Source organism: Pocillopora damicornis, chromosome 10, assembly GCF_964200805.1.
Source record: "Pocillopora damicornis chromosome 10, jaPocDami1.2, whole genome shotgun sequence".
NCBI lineage: Eukaryota > Metazoa > Cnidaria > Anthozoa > Scleractinia > Pocilloporidae > Pocillopora > Pocillopora damicornis.
Window position 1 is genome coordinate 17,476,296 of NC_142679.1, and position 19,489 is coordinate 17,495,784.

Below are 19,489 nucleotides of genomic sequence, written 5' to 3' on the forward strand. Positions count from 1 at the left end.
CTAGAAAAGCAGGAACAGCAAGAACAACAGAAACAACAAGATCAAGAGAAACAACGAGAACAACAACGCGACGAAGGTAGAAGAGAACGACCAAGAGAACGAAGAGACGAGCGAGGGAGGGACGATCGAGAAGAACGAAGAGATGACCGGAGAGACGACAGAAGAGGGAGAGATAGAAGCGATCGAGATTATTATCGCGGCCGCGATGACCGCGATAGATCTTCCCGCCGTGACTACTCTGGCTCCGAAACTGATGATGATGGATGGGAGAGAGCTAAACCTAGGAGAAGGCGGTACAGATATTAATTTTTTATTTATATTCAATGAGTAAGCTTAAAATAATTTCTCTAAATGTGCGAGGACTCGGGTCCTCCAGTAAAAGTCGAAAAATTATTCAAGAATTAAATTATTCAAACTGTGACATAATCCTTTTACAAGAAACACATGTCTCATGCAAAAAACAAGCGGAGGAATTCGAAATACTCTGGCGCGGCAAATGTCTGTGGTCCTTCGGGACTGGCAGGTCTGCCGGTGTTGCCATCCTCTTTTCTCTAAACCTTCCAGGCAAAATTATCCGTTTTTTGACCGATTCCGAAGGAAGAATATTGAGCTTACTCATTGACTACTATAATTCTAAACTAAATTTAGTAAACATTTACTCTCCCAATACTATTTCGGATCGTAAAAGTTTTTTCTCTTGTCTGCACAATTACTTTCTCCCCCAAGGGGACCTAGTGATCGGGGGAGACTTTAATTGTGTGGACAATGTCCTAGATAAATTAAATTGTTCCGCCATCCTATTGTCTGATCAAAAACTTCTCCGATCCCTTTGTGCTGACTTCTCACTTACAGACATTTGGCGCAAAAACAACCCGCGCAAAGTAACTTTCACCTGGTCTAATAAAGACCATACCCAGGCATCTAGAATTGACCGCTTTCTCGTCGCTAAAGGCTTAGCCCTAGTAACGAAATGTAATATTCTTCCATGCGTATACGACCTATCCGATCATGACTTTGTAAAAATTGAACTAACGACTAACCCTTCTAATCACGGTCCTGGAATTTGGAAGTTCAACAGCTCTTTACTCTCAGATGTAGAATTTAAAAACATTATGTCAAAATCGATTAACAACTTTAAGCTTAAAATCCCCGAATTCGCCTCCCTTCGCGAATGGTGGGATGCTCTAAAAATTGAAATCCGCAAAACAAGTATTTCATACTGTATCCGTAAACAGAGAACAGCAAATGCCAAAAGAATCCTAATTACTAAGCAATTAACCCATGCTAAAAACGCTTTACATTCTAATCGCTTAAATAACCCAGGTGTAATTAGCGATTTGGAAAGCCAATTGTCCTCTCTGATCTCGAAAGAAGCCGAAGGAGCTAAAGTCCGCTCCCGAGCACAATGGTTCGAAGAAGGTGAGAAACCAACACGCTATTTCTTCCGTCTGGAGAAAAAACGAGCTGACATGAATAGTTTTGAATCTTTTTTTGACGAGAACGGTGTTCTCAGAAATTCTCAGAATGATCTTGAAAGAATTTTAACCAATTTCTATAAGAATTTATTCACCCAAGATCCTCTTGATATGCGAATTCAAACTGAAATAATTGACGGCCTCGAATTTTCACTGACTGATTATGAGCGCAATCTATGTGAAGGCCCTTTTTCTAATAAAGAATTACTTACTGCATTGGAAGGCCTTCAGACCGGCAAGTCACCCGGTTCTGATGGTCTCCCAACAGAATTTTACTCGTGTTTTTGGAACGATTTGAGCGAATCTCTCCTTTCTGTTTTGAACGAGGCCTTTCTTGCTGGCTCCCTCGCGGATAGCCAGTACGAGGGCCTCCTACGACTCATCCACAAAAAAGATGATCGACGCCTCGCAAAAAATTGGCGCCCAATTTCCTTGTTAAACACTGACTACAAGTTAGCATCTAAAATCATCACTGAACGATTGAAAAAAGTCATGAACTCCATCGTGCATTCAGACCAAACGTGCGGCGTGGTCGGCCGCACTATCTTCTCAAATTTGGCCTTACTTCGTGATGCCCTCGACATGATTGACAAAACTAATGAACCGGGTATTCTCATTTCCTTAGATCAAGAAAAAGCTTTTGACCGAGTTGACCACGAATTCATGATGAGAGTATTGCGTAAATTTGGTTTCGGCCCCTCCTTTTGTGGGTGGGTCGAACTATTTTATTCTAAAGCCTTCTCTAGAATCATTGTTAATGGCTCCCTGTCCCCCCCTGTCCACTTAAGAAGAGGGGTGAGACAAGGATGCCCATTATCTCCTCTCCTTTATGTGCTAGTTTCAGAAGTATTATCAACGCAAATCCGTAATTGTAAAGATATTGAAGGTTTCCTGCTCCCCGGAGCAGGGGGCCTTCAATATAAAATATCCCAGTACGCTGACGATGCTACTTGCATCTTAAAATCCGAAAGATCTCTTTCTTCACTTCTCCGAGTCGTATCAAAATTTGAACAAGGATCTGGCGCTAAACTGAACACGTCCAAATCTGAAGCAATGTGGTTAGGAAAATGGCGAACTAGAATTGAATCTCCCTATGGCCTCAAATGGGTCACTAAAATGAGAGTGCTTGGTGTTTACTTCTCAAACGGCCTCGTCAATGTCGACGACGACAATTGGCGGGCCAAATTAGACAAACTAAGTTCGGTTCTAAATCTTTGGAAACAAAGAGACCTGTCTTTTATCGGTAGGACCTTAATTGTAAATACTTTAGGCGCAAGCCGTTTATGGCACGTTGCTAAAGTCATCCCCCCACCCCGTTGGGTGCACGATAGCTTTAAGTCGATCATTTGGCCTTTTATCTGGAGAGGGAAAATGGAAAATGTTAGTCGCGATCGCTGTTGTGCGCCCCCATCATCCGGGGGCCTCAACGTCGTTAATTTTAAAGCTAAGTGCGCTAGCCTGCGCCTTTCTGTTTTTTCCAGTTTAAGAGATGACTTTGGCACATCCAAATGGCATTACCTAGCTCGATATTTTTTAGGACATAAGCTAACTATTCTAGATCCCCGTTTTTCTTTTCCCACCAATTCTGCTCCCTCTTCCTTCCTTCCTTCCAATTACTACCGCCTTTGTCTAGATAATTTCCGTACCTTGCATCAGAAAACTGGTGCCTTACCTGATTTACTCACCGGTAAGAATTTATATCTTTTGTTGCTTGACCCCGTCTGCGTTGCACCCCGGTGCTCCGGTTTTTGGGCGTCTGCTATGGACCGCCCCATCAATCGTTGGGCCTGGGTGTGGCGCAAGTCTCGCCTAAAGCTAATTGAAAACAAGAAGAACGATCTAATTTGGCTATTGATCCATAGAATGATCCGCGTAAGATATCTCCTTAAGTCTTGGGGATACATCAATAATGACAAATGCGCGATCTGCGGAAGAACGGAAACTATTGAACACTGCTTCTTGGGATGTCCCAGAGTTGTGAAAGTCTGGGACCACTTCTCCCCCCTTTTCCGTGCTCTACTCGACTCCCCCTTCTCTATCTCCCCTACATCTATCTACTACCCTTTTTCCCTAGACAAATCTACCACCGCTATATCCTTATCTAACTTTCTCAAGGCAACCATCATATATTGGTGTTGGCTTGCCAGAAATAAAGCTACCTTCGAAGGTTCTCTTTTGAGCTCCAACGCGATTATAGACTTAATTAAGAAAGATGTCCAACTCAGAATTCTTAGTAACGACACTGATACCTTAAGGAATTTTTGGTCTTTTAAAAACGTACTTTGTTCGGTCGACGCTGGTAAGCCCATCTTCTTCCCCTCTCTTGCTCCCCCCTGAACCTTTGTATATAATAAAACTTGTTAAATCTCGCCCATGAGGGGTGCTTACTCCGGGCTACAGGCCCGCGCGCTGCTTGCGCCCCACATGGTCTGAAATATCTCTTTGTAAATAGTAAATAGAAAACTTTTAAATAGAACTTTGTTACCTCTTACAGGTGGGCGCTTACTCCGGGCTGTTATAGCCCGTGCGCTGTTCGTGCCGCCTGTGAGAGAAAATATCATTAGTTAATTGAGACCTGTAATTACCTAAATAACTCATAATTTAATTCGAATACTTTAATCAATTAGAATTGTAAATAGATATCATTGACAAAATAAAACTGCCTGGTCTCCAGGCTTTTATTTAAAAAAAAAAAAAAAAGTACTGTCTGCAGTTAGTTATATATATATATAACATACGTTATAATCTACGGTTCAAAGGTTCTATATATATATATATACGACTCTGTAATTGGTTAATTGTGTGACGTAGTACAGTGCATGTTGCTTAATTAAATGCTGAGTAAAATCTCTCGTAAACAATTAGTGTTTCTAATTGGTTAACAGTTTTAAAACCTTTATAACGTATGTTATAAACAATTTATGTACCTAAAACTTTATAAAGGTTTTCGCGTAAAAGCTTTATCCAGTTCTTTTGTTTAGTCCATATGGCTGAAAGGAGTTTAATGCTCTTTGCCAAAAAATCTCTCTTTCTCTAAGGACTTCTTTCTTTTTGTCAGTCTCTAAATGATCTTTTCGGATTTGCTCTATAATGGTTATAGTAACATTATTGTTAAAGTCGTGAGTTCGTTTGTTATGTAAAAAGTGTTCCGTGAGTTCGCAGCTACTCACTCCCTTTTTAATATGGTTTCTGTGATTGTTTAACCGTAGGTTAAATGCAGTTTCGCTTTTGCCAATGTATTGAAGTTTGCAAATGTTGCACTCGATTATGTCACTCGGTCACTTATGTCACTTATGGCACTCGATTATATATATATATATATATATATATATATATATATATATATATATATATGAAGCTCTGAAAAAAAATGTACATAAAAAAATGTACATATATAATGCCCGGTTATTATGTTTGATATAAACCTCCCAATCATTGAAAATTTAAATTCCTTCGATTGTGACTGGTTACAGTATAAAAACTCGTGAACTCGTGTCATGTCTAAAAGTGGAAAACAAAACCCTCCCCCAATCCCCGAGGGGTTGAAGGTCAAAATCTGTATGATTACTTTTTTATTGTCCGGGAGATTTCCCAGCTAGCCTCGTCCTCTTGTGCTAAGCATGGTTTTTCTCAATGGCTTCCCAGCATATCAAACAGGTCGTTGAAATTTTCAAACAGGTCGTTGAAGTGTTCTTTCCTCTTGCTCTGGAATTTTTAGTATTCACGCGCGACGCTCGCGATCCGATCAACTAGCCAATCATGTTTAGAGTCCTTCAACTTAACATTGAGGTTGACGTGGTCACTAGTTCAACCTTTTATTTAGAAGGAAGCAGTTGTGAAAATTTAATCGTTATGTACCTCTCAACTCAAATAGGTTTTCTGACTGGATGGTTGAATATTTCACGCGCCGTGAATAAAAATACTCTTGCTTTCTAGGGTGAACAAAATTCACTAAGCCCCCGAGGAGACAATAACTTTAACTTTCGACTCTCGCGCTATAAGGTTGTTCACCGTGAAACCGCGGCAAATGTGTTTGCCAGCCTACGAACAAAAAGTGATTTATGGCAGTCATATTCGGTTTGGGATGTATCAGAAAATATTTTCAAAAATAAAAATTAAAATGACTGGCCCCACGGGAAACAATGAGGATTGCTTTCCCTTGCCCCGAAATGGAAAGAAAAAAAAAATACTTATAAACTGATTAGTGTAACGATGCATTTGTCTTTATTTTGCTTTATTCGTTTGATACTGTTATTGGCACAGTCAAGGGTTGCTTGGTGTACATATAGACGCAATTAACGAACAAAGACTCTCCAGAAATCGCCGTTTGTGTCATTATGGTGACCGGAGCGATCATCACATTCCATTTTTTGGAGGTCGTCAACGTTATGCAGTTGGACCCTAAGGTGATACTTTGACTTTCTTTCGACGGGATACCAGTATAGCCTTTCTTCGTCCTTACCAATTCCCCACTTTCCACTTACTGATTGACCCCAATCTTTGCAAATGCCAGCTAATTTCGAATTGTCATCCCGCGCCAATCTCACAAACGAACCGCAGGCGTCCGGTTGCTCATCTGTCTGACCGCTGAAGTACTGGACCACAGCTTCACCTGACCTGTTGGAAGCTGTGACCACGTGGAATGTGCGTCCCTGTTTCTTGCGGCAGTGGAATCTCAGCTGAGTGAAGGACAAGTGTCTTCTGAGCTCTTTCATGGCACTCTTCTGCAGAACCATGTGTGACTTACCTATTCCACGGTATGATATCTCAACTGACACCTTAGGAGAGGGGCTTCCGAACTCAACATTTGACACCAGAAGCCAACCTCCTAAAATAAAACAAACCTAAATCATCTGGTGACATCCATGAAACTAGAATTTTGGACATATTAAATGGTAACAGGACCGAGTGGAGTCCAATTTCGGTCTGTAATCATACGAGTGCTTTACAGAATCGTACGACCGCAAAGCGGGAGTCCGATTTGTTAATCACTAGTATCATTACAGACAGAATTAGACGACAAGAAGGCCTGTTACCAATTATTCAAAACTATGACAAAAATTGAGAAAGAAACTGGACATCGGTTATACGTTTTCATAAAAACGAAAAACAACAGTTTAGTCGGCGAAATGCGAGACAACAGCGCGCACATGACGCGTTCTGTCCACTCACACAGGCATGACGCGATAACTATCCCTTTAACGGTCCTATTACACTGTCCAATTACAAATATAACGCGTACACTGTCCTATTAGTGCACAAAGCGGCCGGCTGATGATAACCAATCATTTTCGAGAATTCTGCTATACTTTTGATTCAAAACATAAGATGGATCTTTGATGAGAAAGCAAGAATAGCCAAGACCAGAACGTTCAAATAGAAAATGCTCCAAGTCAAATATACTCCTGTTGAGGTCCTCGTGTCTCAAAAAAACAATTCATTCTCTTACCACCATATCTTGACATGTCACAATAGACCTTCAAAGGGTTTCCACTCTTCTCTGGGTCGATCCAATACTCCCCGTCTCCTTTGGAGTGTCCAGAGTCCAGAATTTCCTTACAGGAGAGGGCCTGATGAGCAGAATCCGAACCTCGTTTACCTGCATAGGAAAAGGGAAGAATGATCATTTGGAACGAGGAGAGGATCAAACTAAGAGACAAAACACGCCACAGAGGTCTTATTCCATAAGTAGTTCCTTTCGCGTAATTATTAGATAACTCTTGATTTTGGAAAATTAAATTTAAATTAAGAAAATGGACAACCTATCATTATAAGGAAAAGCAAGAGATTTTTAACTTCATATTCCCTCGGGAAAGGTTATACATGGATGTACACGTGACATGACAGAGCTCTGAAAAGCGCTTATCAGAGGTAAGAAAGAGGTCACCATTTTTGACTTGGAAAGAGGGGGTGGGAGGGGTGGCAGGGTCTTAGGGGGGAATATCATTGTTTTCAAAGGGAATGGAGAAGGGATCAGTCGTCGCTAACAGAGTTTAAAGGTGGGACTAAAGAAAATTGACTGCCAATGAGAAAGATCGATAGAATAGTTAGGAACGTTATGGAAGGATCAAGAAAACTTTATTGTGACAACCAAACTACTCCGACCTTTCATACCCTCCCTCCCACCTCCACTGACTTTTCCATAATGTTTAGCACCTTACTCAACAGTACCTCTTCCATGATAATAAGTAGAACGTGGGTTACGCCTCAGGTTTTCCGGACTTGATTTTTTGGTTTGATTACTCAGTTGACATTCCTTCTTTGCATCATTAACGTGGGATTTGCTGTTGTAAGATTGGCAGTTTTCATCTTGAAGGCATCTCAATCCACAGCTTATTTCGTCAGTATATAATGTCTTGGTGATGTGACCAATTAGCTCAAATCCTTGAAAAACAACACAATGGTGTTTCATGTTCTCATCACTTAATTTATTTTGGATACTTTAATAATACAGTTTGTGTGTAGTTAATTACCCTGTCTTAAGAAGTCATCTTGATTCTTGATATCGTACAAAGGTAAAATTGAAGAAGCCCTGAGAAATATGAGAGTTGCGCGTTGAAAGTTCCCGTTGTTTTCACCCGATTTTGAGGCGATCTTATATTTTTTTTTCTAGGGCGAACTGCTGTGGCCAACAAAGTATAAAGGGGGAAGAATGGAAATTTACTACAGGATTGCAAGAATGTCACAGAGCCTTATTTAGGGGGGGACGGATCATGTAAAGTTTATATTGACACAGCCAAAATCTGTGTCATCCGATCCGAGTTTTCGCTCATGGCAGTTGAAACATTCACATCCCGTCGGAAAAAAAATATCACTGAGTTGGGAGGTATGACACATTCACGTGTTACCTTCAACTCTCTCGAAAACCACGTCCCTGCTAAAACCAGTGTGTAAAGACGAACTGAAAGCCACAAGAAACAAAGCAACACCGCTCAACAGAACGGGACAGAAATGGAAACCAACTAGATGTCCTGTCATTCTGTAATTTGAGAAAGAAAGAAAAACAAATGACAAATGTTGCCCTTCTCCCTTCTTAGATACAACAAATAGTTTTGATTGTGAATTTAGGGTTTTGCTAATTAAACTTTGTCTGACTCAGCGAAAGAATACGAGCGCTATTTTAAACTACCAAGTCATACAAAGGAATCTTTCCTGTTAAGGATTAATTCTTGTCCGCTGGCTTGCACAAGTTACTCACCCGATAGTAAGTAAATACATCGAGTTTCTCACTCACACTCACCTTCCTTTTCTTACATTTCCTCGACTTTTCTTCTCACGTTTATGCAGTAGTAAAGGTCTTTTGTATATATACTTCTCACTCAAACGTATTTGTCGAAGTGGCTGACTATTCAAGATTTATGTTGTTATCAAAGTTAGAGAGCAGTCTTCTTCTGAAGTTTAAATTAACCAATTTTCTCCAAATTGAATGACTTGGTTACTCCTTGCACAAGTTACTCACCCGATAGTAAGTAAATACATCGAGTTTCTCACTCACACTCACCTTCCGTTTCTTACTTTTCCTCGACTTTTCTTCTTACGTTTATGCGGTAGTAAAGGTCTTTTGTATATATACTTCTCACTCAAACGTATTTATCCAAGTGGCTTAATATTCAAGATTTATGAAACCAGTATATTCTTACCTTCAGTTTCCTTCCACTCCTCTCGTATTTTTGTATCGAAAAACTCTTTTATCAACTTTTCATACAATTTTAATGAAACTTGAGACAATGATTAAAAGAAAAAATAGAAACAGCTTAAGAACCCATACATAAATTATGCATCAGTCAACTTTGCACGAAGTACTGATCACGACTTGGGGTTTGCGTTTCTTTACATTTGAGTAAAGCGTGGGGGCATTTAATTAGAAACAAACCTAGATTACTCGGATTGTTTTTATTACCCGGATTTCTTTTCTCAATTAGTCGCATTCAGGATACAGAGCAACTTTTTCCCATCAAACAAAGCTAAATTCGCCTAATGAAAACTGAAAGAACCACAGGATGTAATTTCAAGGTTAAAAGTTTTTTTCAGTGATGAAACTGACAAGATTCCTTCTCACGTTCAAACTCGTACATTTATGACTCACAATGTGTTGGTATATCTGTTGTAACATACATGTTTTTGTGTGTTCCTGTTTTGCACCCGTGTTAGTTAAATCTAATAACCGCAGCCAATATGCTAAGAAACATATTTCTTTCGATGCTCTAATTATTTTCTCATCTTTTCCATTCTAGCTACCCTACTAATATTGTTTACTCTCGCTTCCAGACAATTCTAATACGGACATCTGGCAAGGTTGATAAATTAAGCGACTAACTGACTGTAGGGGAAACAATGAGTTTTGTTTTCATTGCGGGTCAAAGGAAAGCAATTCTCACTGTTTCCCATGGGGCCAGTCACTTTAATTTTAATTTTCAAAAGTGTTATGACTGCTAAAATATTATTTTTTTACGCATGCTGGCACTCACATTAGCTGCAGTTTCACGGTGCACGACCTTATCCCGTGAGAGTCGAAAGTTCAAGTTGTTGTTTACCAAGGGGCTTAGTGAATTTTGTTCACCCTAGAAAGTTGGTTTGATTCACGGCTCGCGACTTGTTCTCCTCCAATCAGAAAACCTATTTGAGCTGAGAGGTACATAACGATTAAATTTTCACAACTGCTTTCTTAATTAAAGGTTGAATCATTGCTAAGGAAATTGACCACGCCAACCTCAACGTTAAGTTCAAGGATCTAAACATGATCATGATTGGCTAGTTGGTCGAATCACGTGCGTCAAGCGTGAATACAAACATTCCAGAGAAAGTGTAATAGTACGCTTAGTTTGCACTTCGCAAAAAAATTCACGAAAACCATGAAAATCATGCCCTGCACAAAAGGTCGAGGCTAGCTGGGAAACCTGGACCGAAAAAGAAAAAACAATTATCATATAGCCATTGAACCTTAAGGCAATTTAAACAAGGTGCCTTACAGCAAATAAAATCCATTTCTTCCAAGAATTTGATTCAAAACGAAAGAAAATTGAACAGAGAGGAAACAAGCCGAAAACTAGGTTTGTCTTGGATTAATTTTCCAGAAAGTTTACTGAAGAGCCGTCATCTGGGGCGTCAGTTAGTTTTCCTGACTCGAGTCTTATTAACATATCGAACTGTGCAGAACTTAAATCTATACTCGCCCCAGTTCCAATGTATACCCCACGGTATCCGTTCAACAGATGAGCGAACGAACGAAAAATGACTATGATTTTACTTTATTTATTTTATTTTACTATCAATTTCGCCAGTAAAGTTTTTTTTTTTTTTTGGTGAAAATTCATGCTGAGTGTTTTCATTGCCCTTCACACAATTTTATATAAGCTTTCATTATTCTTTCACCTGCTCTAACAATCCCACACAACAATCCAAAGTTCTCGAAAGCTACGACTTTCCGAAAAATAACAGATACTAATTGTCCGTGAATTCGGCTTTTCGTTTCTCTACAAAAGCTGTCATCCCTTCCTTTCGATCGTCCTGCGAAATAAAAGAAAAGGAGAAATTTTTCCTTCGGGAAAGTTTCATCGCAAGTCCATACAAATTCAGTACACTGTTATTCATCACCATGGTAACAATCGAACAGACGAGGTTAGTGTCTGGAGAAACTGTGGTGTTGCGGCAGGTGGGGTATCACAAATATTATTTACATCAAAAGTGTTGATAATGTAAAAATAGCCACCATAGATACTTTCTAAAGCTAACTTTCCTAGCGTTAGCCTTTCGTCAGAGCGAATAGAGGAATTGTGGGTTGTGTGTAGTTTACATGCAGAAAGATGGAGCAACGCTTTTAGCGGGAACATAAGAACGTTTTAATATTTTAATCCAAACTTTCTTCGGCTGCGCTGAAGACGTGAAGTATTCAGTGTATTGCTCTAAATCAGAGAGATTAGGTGATATGTTTTCGGGAAATGGTTAAGTGGCTTTACCACTTTGTATTGCAATTGCCGTTTTCTTTCAAGTGTAAAAGCCGATCAATATTAACTTACTGTTGAAAATGTTGAGTGAAACATTCTTTTCTCAAAATGCAGTCCTTCTGCCAGTGACATCTCGTAGCCTAAACAAAAAGACATTTGGGAAATTCAACCATCTACGGAACTTTCAAAGGGAATGCAACGACTATAAATTGTTCTTGCATGCATTTCTTGTAAACTGTTAAACTTTTGGACTCAAGCAGGTCAGTCATGATGATTTATATCCCGAGGCAACAAAACCCTACGCGAGATCAAGTTCTTCTCTGCTTAACTTGCGCAAAAATCTACCTCATTTTCTCAGTTTGCTTCAATTACGATTAAGATTAAGATGGCTTAGAAACAATGAATTTTACTCTTGTGAATGGAAGTACGTCATGATGTTTTGGGCTATTTCGGTAACTAGAAAAAAGATAGTTTCGCAGTAGAACAGTCAAATAGGATAGGTAACTGTTTTGATGTTGACTGGTAAACCAACAAGAAACGTCTAGCGATGGACAAGATCAACACCGACTTCAGTTGACATAAAATCTTGCGAATAATCGAGGTATAACTCATGACAGGAAATAGTCAATCGGACGGTTACAACTGACAGCGCAATACCTGTGTTGACAGCTTCTTTGGCGATCTGTACGGCAATCTTCGACAAGGATGATATTTTTGCAGCTGTCTTGATAGCTTCATCTACGAGCTCTTCTGCGGGGAAGACTTTACTAACCAGGCCTAAGAAAAAATGAAAGTTTTTAAGTCTGCAATTTGAATTTAGATCTAAGAGAAGAAAAATCTCGAGAATGAGTGCGCAATGCCCCACCTGACAAAGCCGACGCCAATAATTTTCCTACGTTTATGCAGTTTTATCACAGGAGTGCATGCCCCAAGTTCATACTTTTATTAACCCTTAAACCTAACTGAACAACTTGAGGTAACACGGCCTTAACTGCGACTTTTTGAAAAAAGTATATGGAGCAAATGTACTTGAATCAAAACGAAGAGAAAGGTTGGCGCAAATAACTTTTGCCGAGAGCTTTTAATAAGAGAGGAGAGTACTGAAGACATACAAGTTTACGTAAACTCTAAAAAACGTTTTCGGAAGTGTGTGGACATCTTCAGAAGTGAACGGTTCCTTCGCGGAAATGCTAACAAACAGAAGGGAAAAATCTACGCCTTTAACTCAAATTTTGCAGGCTTACACAAGTGCTTAGCATAAAACAGTGTGTTTCCGTTGCAGTCCTTGATGATGTGGAAGTAGTGTACACATTTCTCAATAATTTGTGTGAGAATTTCCTAGTGCCACCGGGAAGACTTACGATGCTAAGTACCTCACTCCTTGGCCCTTTAACCCCCAAGATCTGATTGTTAATTTTCCCCATTAGCTGCTACACATTTCCTTTTTAATTAGTTACAAGAATTTGACGTTAGATCAATAACAACTTTGAACTGATAAGTTAAAAATTCTCATTATCCGTTTGCTGGATGATGTATGTTTATTACAGGGAGAAGTTGCATGTTGATCGATTTTGTAAGGTAAAGAGGTAATAATGAACAACTAGTCAAAAATAGGAGCTAAGTGGAAAGGAACATGGACCTGATTTCTGTGCATCTTCTGCTGAAATAGGATCTCCTGTGAGTACCATTTCCATAGCCAGAGACTTCCCAACAGCTCTTGGAAGTCGCTGTGTACCACCGGCACCTAAAAAAATGAAAGAAATCTTCGAGTTAGTTGCAACTTTAAGCACAAACTTAAGCTTGACACAGTTGTAATTTTATTTATTGTCAACAATACAATTCTTATAATTTTAGTTTCAGGAATTTAATATTGGATCAACTAATTATCCCCAAAATGAAATTTTTCTTTATTCTCACCACTTATCTAGTTAATATTGTATTGATAGTGTAAAGAGAAATTCTGTCTTGGTCACTCATGGGAGTTAAAGGGTTAAACAACATAAAAGCAGCAATATAAGAGAGTCTAGAATAAAAAAAATATTCATTTCATAAAAAAGCCATCTTACTCCTATGATCTTTCCTGATTACAAGTCTTAACTTCCCCAAATCATATCACTTTTTTTTAAGTTCAAGCAAATTTTAACTCTTTCACCCCAAAGAGTGATTAGCATCTAGTTTCTCCTCACAATATCACCACTGAGTCACACATTAAAGTCATGAGAATAAAGGAAATGATCACCAACTAAAGAAGCTCTTGATTGTTAAACAAATTCTCCTTGTCAGCACATTAGGAAATGTATGGAGAAAAGTATGGAGAACTTGCAGACTGATGTTTGAGTGTAAGGGGCTAATGACTAATACTCTTAAGAAGTATAAAATAAAATCTTGGAAAGGAGAAGACATAATTTTCATTTTCTTCATCTGCTATCCTGTAGCTTATTTCTGCTCTCTAATATTTAATCAAGGTCAGTGGAATATATTTTCTTATTACAAGTGCAAACTGATAAATTTGTTTCTATTGGTAATTTATATGTGCGCCACACCTGGAATAGTTCCGAGCAAAATCTCTGGTTGACCAAACTTAGCTTTGTTTCCAGCATAAATGATATCACACATCATGGCTAGTTCACATCCTCCTCCAAGCTGTGAAGAAAGTATTGTACAATAGACTTCAATTATGCAACAAAAAAAAGACAAAATTTGTTTGTCACCCTTAATGAAACAGTGACAGCTACAAAATAATCTCTTGATTATTGGACAATCTGAGCACTGAGCTGGTGATTTGCACCAATAACTGAGACTACTGGCATCCCATTCATAATTATATAGTAGCCCTGGAGAAAACTCAATCTCTCTTTAGTCTTACCGCAAATCCATTGACTGCAGCAATGACAGGCTTCTTACAACGAGCCACTCGAGTCCAGTGAGCAAGGAAATCCCCCAACAAGCACTTCTGATATGTTAAATTCTGCATTTCCTTAATATCCGCTCCAGCTATAATGGGAGTAAAGAAAATTCTTGACTATACTTTGCTCGCTTTAAGAGTATAAAATTCACTGCAAAGCAAATCAAAAATCAGGGTAATTTAGTATTATCAACTTAGTTGATAGCATAAATTGGCCACCCTAAAGAGTATCAAAGGTGATGTTTTGAGCATTGCCCTTCTTCAGAGCAATTTGCTCAGATTCAACTCAGTTGATACTACTAAATTACCCTGTTATACTCTACCACCAAAGCAGCACCACAGTTCCTTTAGAAATTCCCCTTTATTCATTGATAAAAAATCAACTTGAATTGTAAAAAGATATGACAATAAACTTTAAAAAGTTTTCTCTTGATAACAAAACTTCATACACCGGATCAAATCCATGTGGGCAAGGAACATCAGAAGGTTTTTGTATTTGAATTAAATTTGGATTAAGAAAAGTTTGAACATTTCAGTCAACCAAAACTAAACATATTCCTAGTTCACTGCTAATACCACAGCAGTAAACCAAAGGTAACCGATAATATTTAAGTCCTACACAAGATAAATTTTTTTTTTAAATTGAAAGGATTAAAATGATATGGTCATACATCCTGCAAAAATCAAAGAATATGACGATTAAAAAAGCCCTGTTTAGTATTTGACCATGTAACTAATGTTATAAGATCAGGGGCATGGCCAGGATTTTTCAAAGGGGGTCACATTGTGTCAAACAGAGTACTCATCAAAATGTCACATCAACCCCCATGCTGTGTTTTGCTTAAAAAAAGGCTTACAAAATGGAGTAGGGGTTATGGCACCCAGGACCCCCTTTACTACACCCTTGAAGGTACAATACACCTCTAAGACTTTTCTCTTGTTTTTCTTTTCACTTACCAGCAAAAGCTTTCTCACTTCCTGTGATAACAATGGCACCAACATTCTTGTCAGTTTCAAAGTCATCAAGGGCATCCTGCAACTCTGACATCAGCTGATCACAGAGTGCATTTAATGCCTTGGGTCGGTTGAGCTGGATAAAGCCAACGTTTTGTTTTTCACCCCTTTTCTCTGCCTTGATCATTTCAAATGCTTTTGATGCTAACAATAAATTGAGAAAAGTATGAAGTTTATTCTCGAGAAATAATTCACTTCAAATTTTATTGTTTGGTACATGTGTACATACACCTCTTAACCTTTGAACTCCCAAAATGTGATTGTTAATTCTCCCTTCTGACTGCTACAGATTTCCTTGTCCATAAGTTATGAGAATTTGGTGTTGGATCAAGGAAGGAACTTCTACCTGATAAGTTTGAGTATTCTCCTTACCTGTTTGGTGTAAAATGCATGGATACCATAGAGAGAAGTTGGATACTGGTGCTGCACTCTACCAACTAAATGAAGTTAATATGTAATATATGATTTTCATATATTTACAGTCATGTATTCACCACTTGAAGGGTTTATTTGAATCCAACATAGTGACCTGCTTCTCGTTGGTTCATATATGTACAGTCATTTATTCAGACATTTATTTAATCCCCCTTCCCCACTTTACAACCCCACAAAACTTTTATAGCTACTGGAAACTATTAATTACTATTGCTATATGAATGAACTTATGTTCAGATTAGATGGACAATTCACCAAACAACTTGACTCTTAAAGAGAAAGTCACTGAACCTCCACAACCAAACAACAGCATTTATATTCTCCATACTGTTCTTTATACATTTACTATGGCATTACCGAGGAGAATTTGGTTCAAAATCAACAGCTTTTCATGTTTGCGATCATTTCCTTAATTCTCATGAGCCTAATGTTTGATTCAGGTCCAATACCTTTGTAAGAAATTACATGCTAGTCATTCTCAGGGGCTAAAGAGTAAAGCTGATTAAAACCAAATCTGCTGAACCATTAGTCCCACGGTATTCCGCGCGGATGGGGTTTCTGTATTTTTAAATTTTTTTTTTTGGCGAGTAAGTAAAGTACATCTGACAAAAGCGAGATCCTTGGAGGAAGAAACTCAAAAATTACCTGAGCAGTACGCTCTAGCAAGTTCGGCCGGACGGGATGGCTGCACTGATCGCAGGCCATACAATCCTCGTGCGATATGGAACAACCTTCTGGAAGCCATCTTGGTCGAGATGAGTGAGAACAAGCGGGGTAGAGTGGGGGTATGGCAGTTACTCTAAAACTTGTGTTATTGAATTCAGAACAATTATTTTTTTTTAATAAATGTATTTAGATATTTTTAGGAAGAATATTTCTCATCAGCAGGCTATATGATTTTTATACGTGAACGTCGATGAAAACCAACGTCGAAACTCGTTCTCACTATTTTCCTCACCCCTCCCTAGTGAAATTATTTAGGCTTCGCAGCCTGGCCGAGAATTTACGAAATAGCTTGGTTGCTTAGTCATCACTAAACTAAACTCGCCATCCTTGTTTGGTGAGTACAATGACTAGACACGCTAAAAACTGCACGGCAGGAACGGTTTACACTTATCACGAGCGAAAGAAGGACACCAAAAAGTCTGGATATGGCAGTAAATCTGTGCGCCTTGGCAGAGATTCTGTAAAGAACTTCGATTGCTGCTGTTTAACACTACAACCTTGTCGTGAACCAGTTGTGACACCAGACGGGTTCTTGTACGACAGAGAGGCAATTTTAGAGTGTTTGTTACATCAGAAAACCGAAGCTGCCAGGAAAATGAAAGCTTTTGAAAAGCAGAAGAAGAAGCAAGACGCTGAAGAAGTTGGAAAGGTAGAGGAAAAAGAGAAATCCAAAGTTGAATCGTTTGTCAATATGGAGAAGCGACTTACCACAAAACCAACGAGTGCATTCACTGCATCAAAAGATAGAAGTGTCAATGGATCGTCTGCTGTCGCTGATGAACAGCAACCATCTACCTCTAGTGGTAAGAAAATAGAGTCGTTGGGGAGAAGTTTTTTTTTTTACATTTTCTTTTGAAGGTGGCCCAGGTGGCTCAGGTGGCAATGATAAAAATCTTCAAAGTATCTTTTTTACATATTCATGGCAATCGAATCTTTGTACACATCTCTGTAGCCCTAAGATCCCTAAGCGTGAATAGCATTCCCCAAAAGGAAATGATCACCAACTCAAGAAGCTCCTGATCGTCAAATAAATTCTTCTTATTAACACCTCAGGAAATACATTGAGATCAGTAGGGAGATTATGCATACAGATGTTAGAATGTAAAGGGTTAAGTGGTAAACCTTAAAATAAACAAGTTATGGACACCTCTCTATCTAATGCCTCTTTACCACCAGCAAAATATATTTAGTTTAATAATTTTAAACCGAATAAAAACCAGCAACAGAAAACTGAAAGACTAAATTTTACATAGGGTTCAAGTAATCACCAACTTTTATCTTCATTTTGCCAAATTTAAATTTTTTTAAACCCCAAATTTGAAATTGACAATACATATTTCAAAAACTTTCTCCTGTAATCAACATCTACCCAGTGGTTGTTAATGTTTACCAGTGAATGATCAGAAAAAGCTGACACAGTGCTAGGGGTTGCCATCGGTAGGCTGACATCTGAAATAATTAAGAGGGTTGCAATACTTTTAGATGCTTTATAATACAGAGACCTGGCACAGTGGGTCAATTAGCTTCTGTTTACTGTACTTTGCATCAAACAGAGAAAATAATCTGATTAGTAAATAATTTCTTCTGGAACCTCTACCAGGACTGAATTTGCACATCATTAGATATGGGATATGGTCTAAGTCACTTACTGTACCATTGTGTCTTGCAGAAAAGAACAACATTTCCTAATTTTTTTTTTTAGTTTAGGCTTTAACTTGGAACAATATTTTGGCTTTATTCTTTTGAAGGTGGCTCAGGTGGCAATGATAAAAATCTTCAAAGTTTTTGGGTCCCATCCTTGACACCTGAAGCAAAACCCACTCTTTTGAAGAAACCAGATACAAAAACCTACTGTCCCATGAGTAGTAAACCTCTGAGAATCAAGGATCTGATTGCAGTCAAACTAACACCGATAGACGATGGTGATGACCGACCAATGGTGGCAAAGTCTGAAAGGTACAAGTGTGCTGTTACTCATGATGCACTTGGTAATTCTGTTCCCTGTGCAGTTTTAAAGAACACAGGAAATGTAGTGACTATGGACTGCATTGAGAAGCTAATTAAGAAAGACATGCTGTGCCCATTTACTGGCTCGAAATTGAAAGAAAGTGACATCATTCCACTGCAGCGTGGAGGAACAGGGTTTGCTGGTGCAGGCACACAATTGGAGGCAAAAAGAGCAGGGCCAGTTTTACAAGCCTGAAACAATATCAAGTAGTGACTCTCTGTGGTTCTCTGAAGAAGAAGAACTCTACATGTATATGTTGAATTTGTTGTGTCAGACACTCTGCAGAGACAAAGAAAGTAGGGCCAGTCTACAAGACATGCTGGGTCATCCGATAGACCTAAATAAAACCAAGTCTCTGAAAGGGACTCGCTGTACATGTTGTTTATAAATTCTTCCCGTTTTGCAATTTTTTCAAACCAATTTTTTCTTAGTTTGTTCTCCTTTGTCGGATAAGACACAAATAAAATCAAACTTACACTGACTTTAAAATTTTGGACCGCATATATGTATGTACTTACATGTAGGTTCTCTACTGTAGATGCACGTGATACACGTGTGTACGTTATCACTTGAAACCTGTTTTTTTTTTTGTTTTCTTTTTTTTTTTTTTTTTCACTTATTGAAGTTGTGTGCATTTAAACGGATTGAAGGAGAAAGTTTACTGAAAGTAGTTTTAGAGTGTCTTTGAGCAAGAAACGTTGGACTTGAGTAAACGGTAAAGTGACTTCCTCTGTTACAAGAAAAGTTTTTTTTTCCTGTAGTGTAACAGAAATGGAATCGTACATAGAGAACACACATAATCAACTGAACAAACAGAGTTAAAAACAAAACAGAAGAAAGACACTATTATTCTCGCGAAAGTACATGGACTATTCAATATGTGGAATTGTGTTTTGCCAAGCAATGAATTAATCCTTGACAGTGATAAAGTTTTTTTTTTTTCGATGAGGATGATTGGATATTGTTGTCTTTCGTTTTTTTT

The 19,489-nt window shown here is 38.5% G+C and overlaps 3 protein-coding genes across 4 annotated transcripts in view; 1 reads left to right on the forward strand and 2 right to left on the reverse strand.

Annotated features, from left to right (window-relative positions):
* LOC113678566 (enoyl-CoA hydratase, mitochondrial) overlaps positions 1-16,734 on the reverse strand; it is a 148,001-nt gene extending 131,267 nt beyond the window's left edge. The window contains exons 1-8 of one of the 2 annotated variants that reach the window (XM_089185957.1): positions 16,419-16,734; positions 15,282-15,482; positions 14,286-14,413; positions 13,963-14,062; positions 13,059-13,163; positions 12,077-12,196; positions 11,492-11,559; positions 10,717-10,982 (exon numbers count right to left, since the gene is read on the reverse strand). In XM_089185957.1, coding sequence (XP_089042083.1) covers positions 10,917-10,982; positions 11,492-11,559; positions 12,077-12,196; positions 13,059-13,163; positions 13,963-14,062; positions 14,286-14,413; positions 15,282-15,482; positions 16,419-16,518 — 888 coding nt within the window. In that variant the 5' untranslated portion in view covers positions 16,519-16,734 and the 3' untranslated portion in view covers positions 10,717-10,916. Of the gene's footprint in view, positions 1-10,716; positions 10,983-11,491; positions 11,560-12,076; positions 12,197-13,058; positions 13,164-13,962; positions 14,063-14,285; positions 14,414-15,281; positions 15,483-16,418 lie in introns of those variants that run through there. The other variant, XM_089185958.1, reaches the window with a different exon arrangement.
* Positions 5,693-7,655, reverse strand: LOC149039177 (uncharacterized). The gene is made up of 3 exons (XM_089184054.1): positions 7,637-7,655; positions 6,925-7,074; positions 5,693-6,303 (listed from the first exon to the last, which is right to left on the reverse strand). The coding sequence occupies exons 1-3, from the start codon at positions 7,653-7,655 to the stop codon at positions 5,771-5,773; spliced, it is 702 nt and encodes a 233-aa protein (XP_089040180.1). The 3' UTR covers positions 5,693-5,770.
* A 56-nt stretch (positions 16,735-16,790) lies between the features above and the next one.
* LOC113678568 (nitric oxide synthase-interacting protein) lies at positions 16,791-19,436 on the forward strand. The gene is made up of 2 exons (XM_027195464.2): positions 16,791-17,302; positions 18,248-19,436. Exons 1-2 carry the CDS (start codon positions 16,843-16,845, stop codon positions 18,700-18,702), a joined length of 915 nt encoding a protein of 304 aa, XP_027051265.2. The 5' UTR covers positions 16,791-16,842; the 3' UTR covers positions 18,703-19,436.
* Positions 19,437-19,489: the final 53 nt, after the last annotated feature.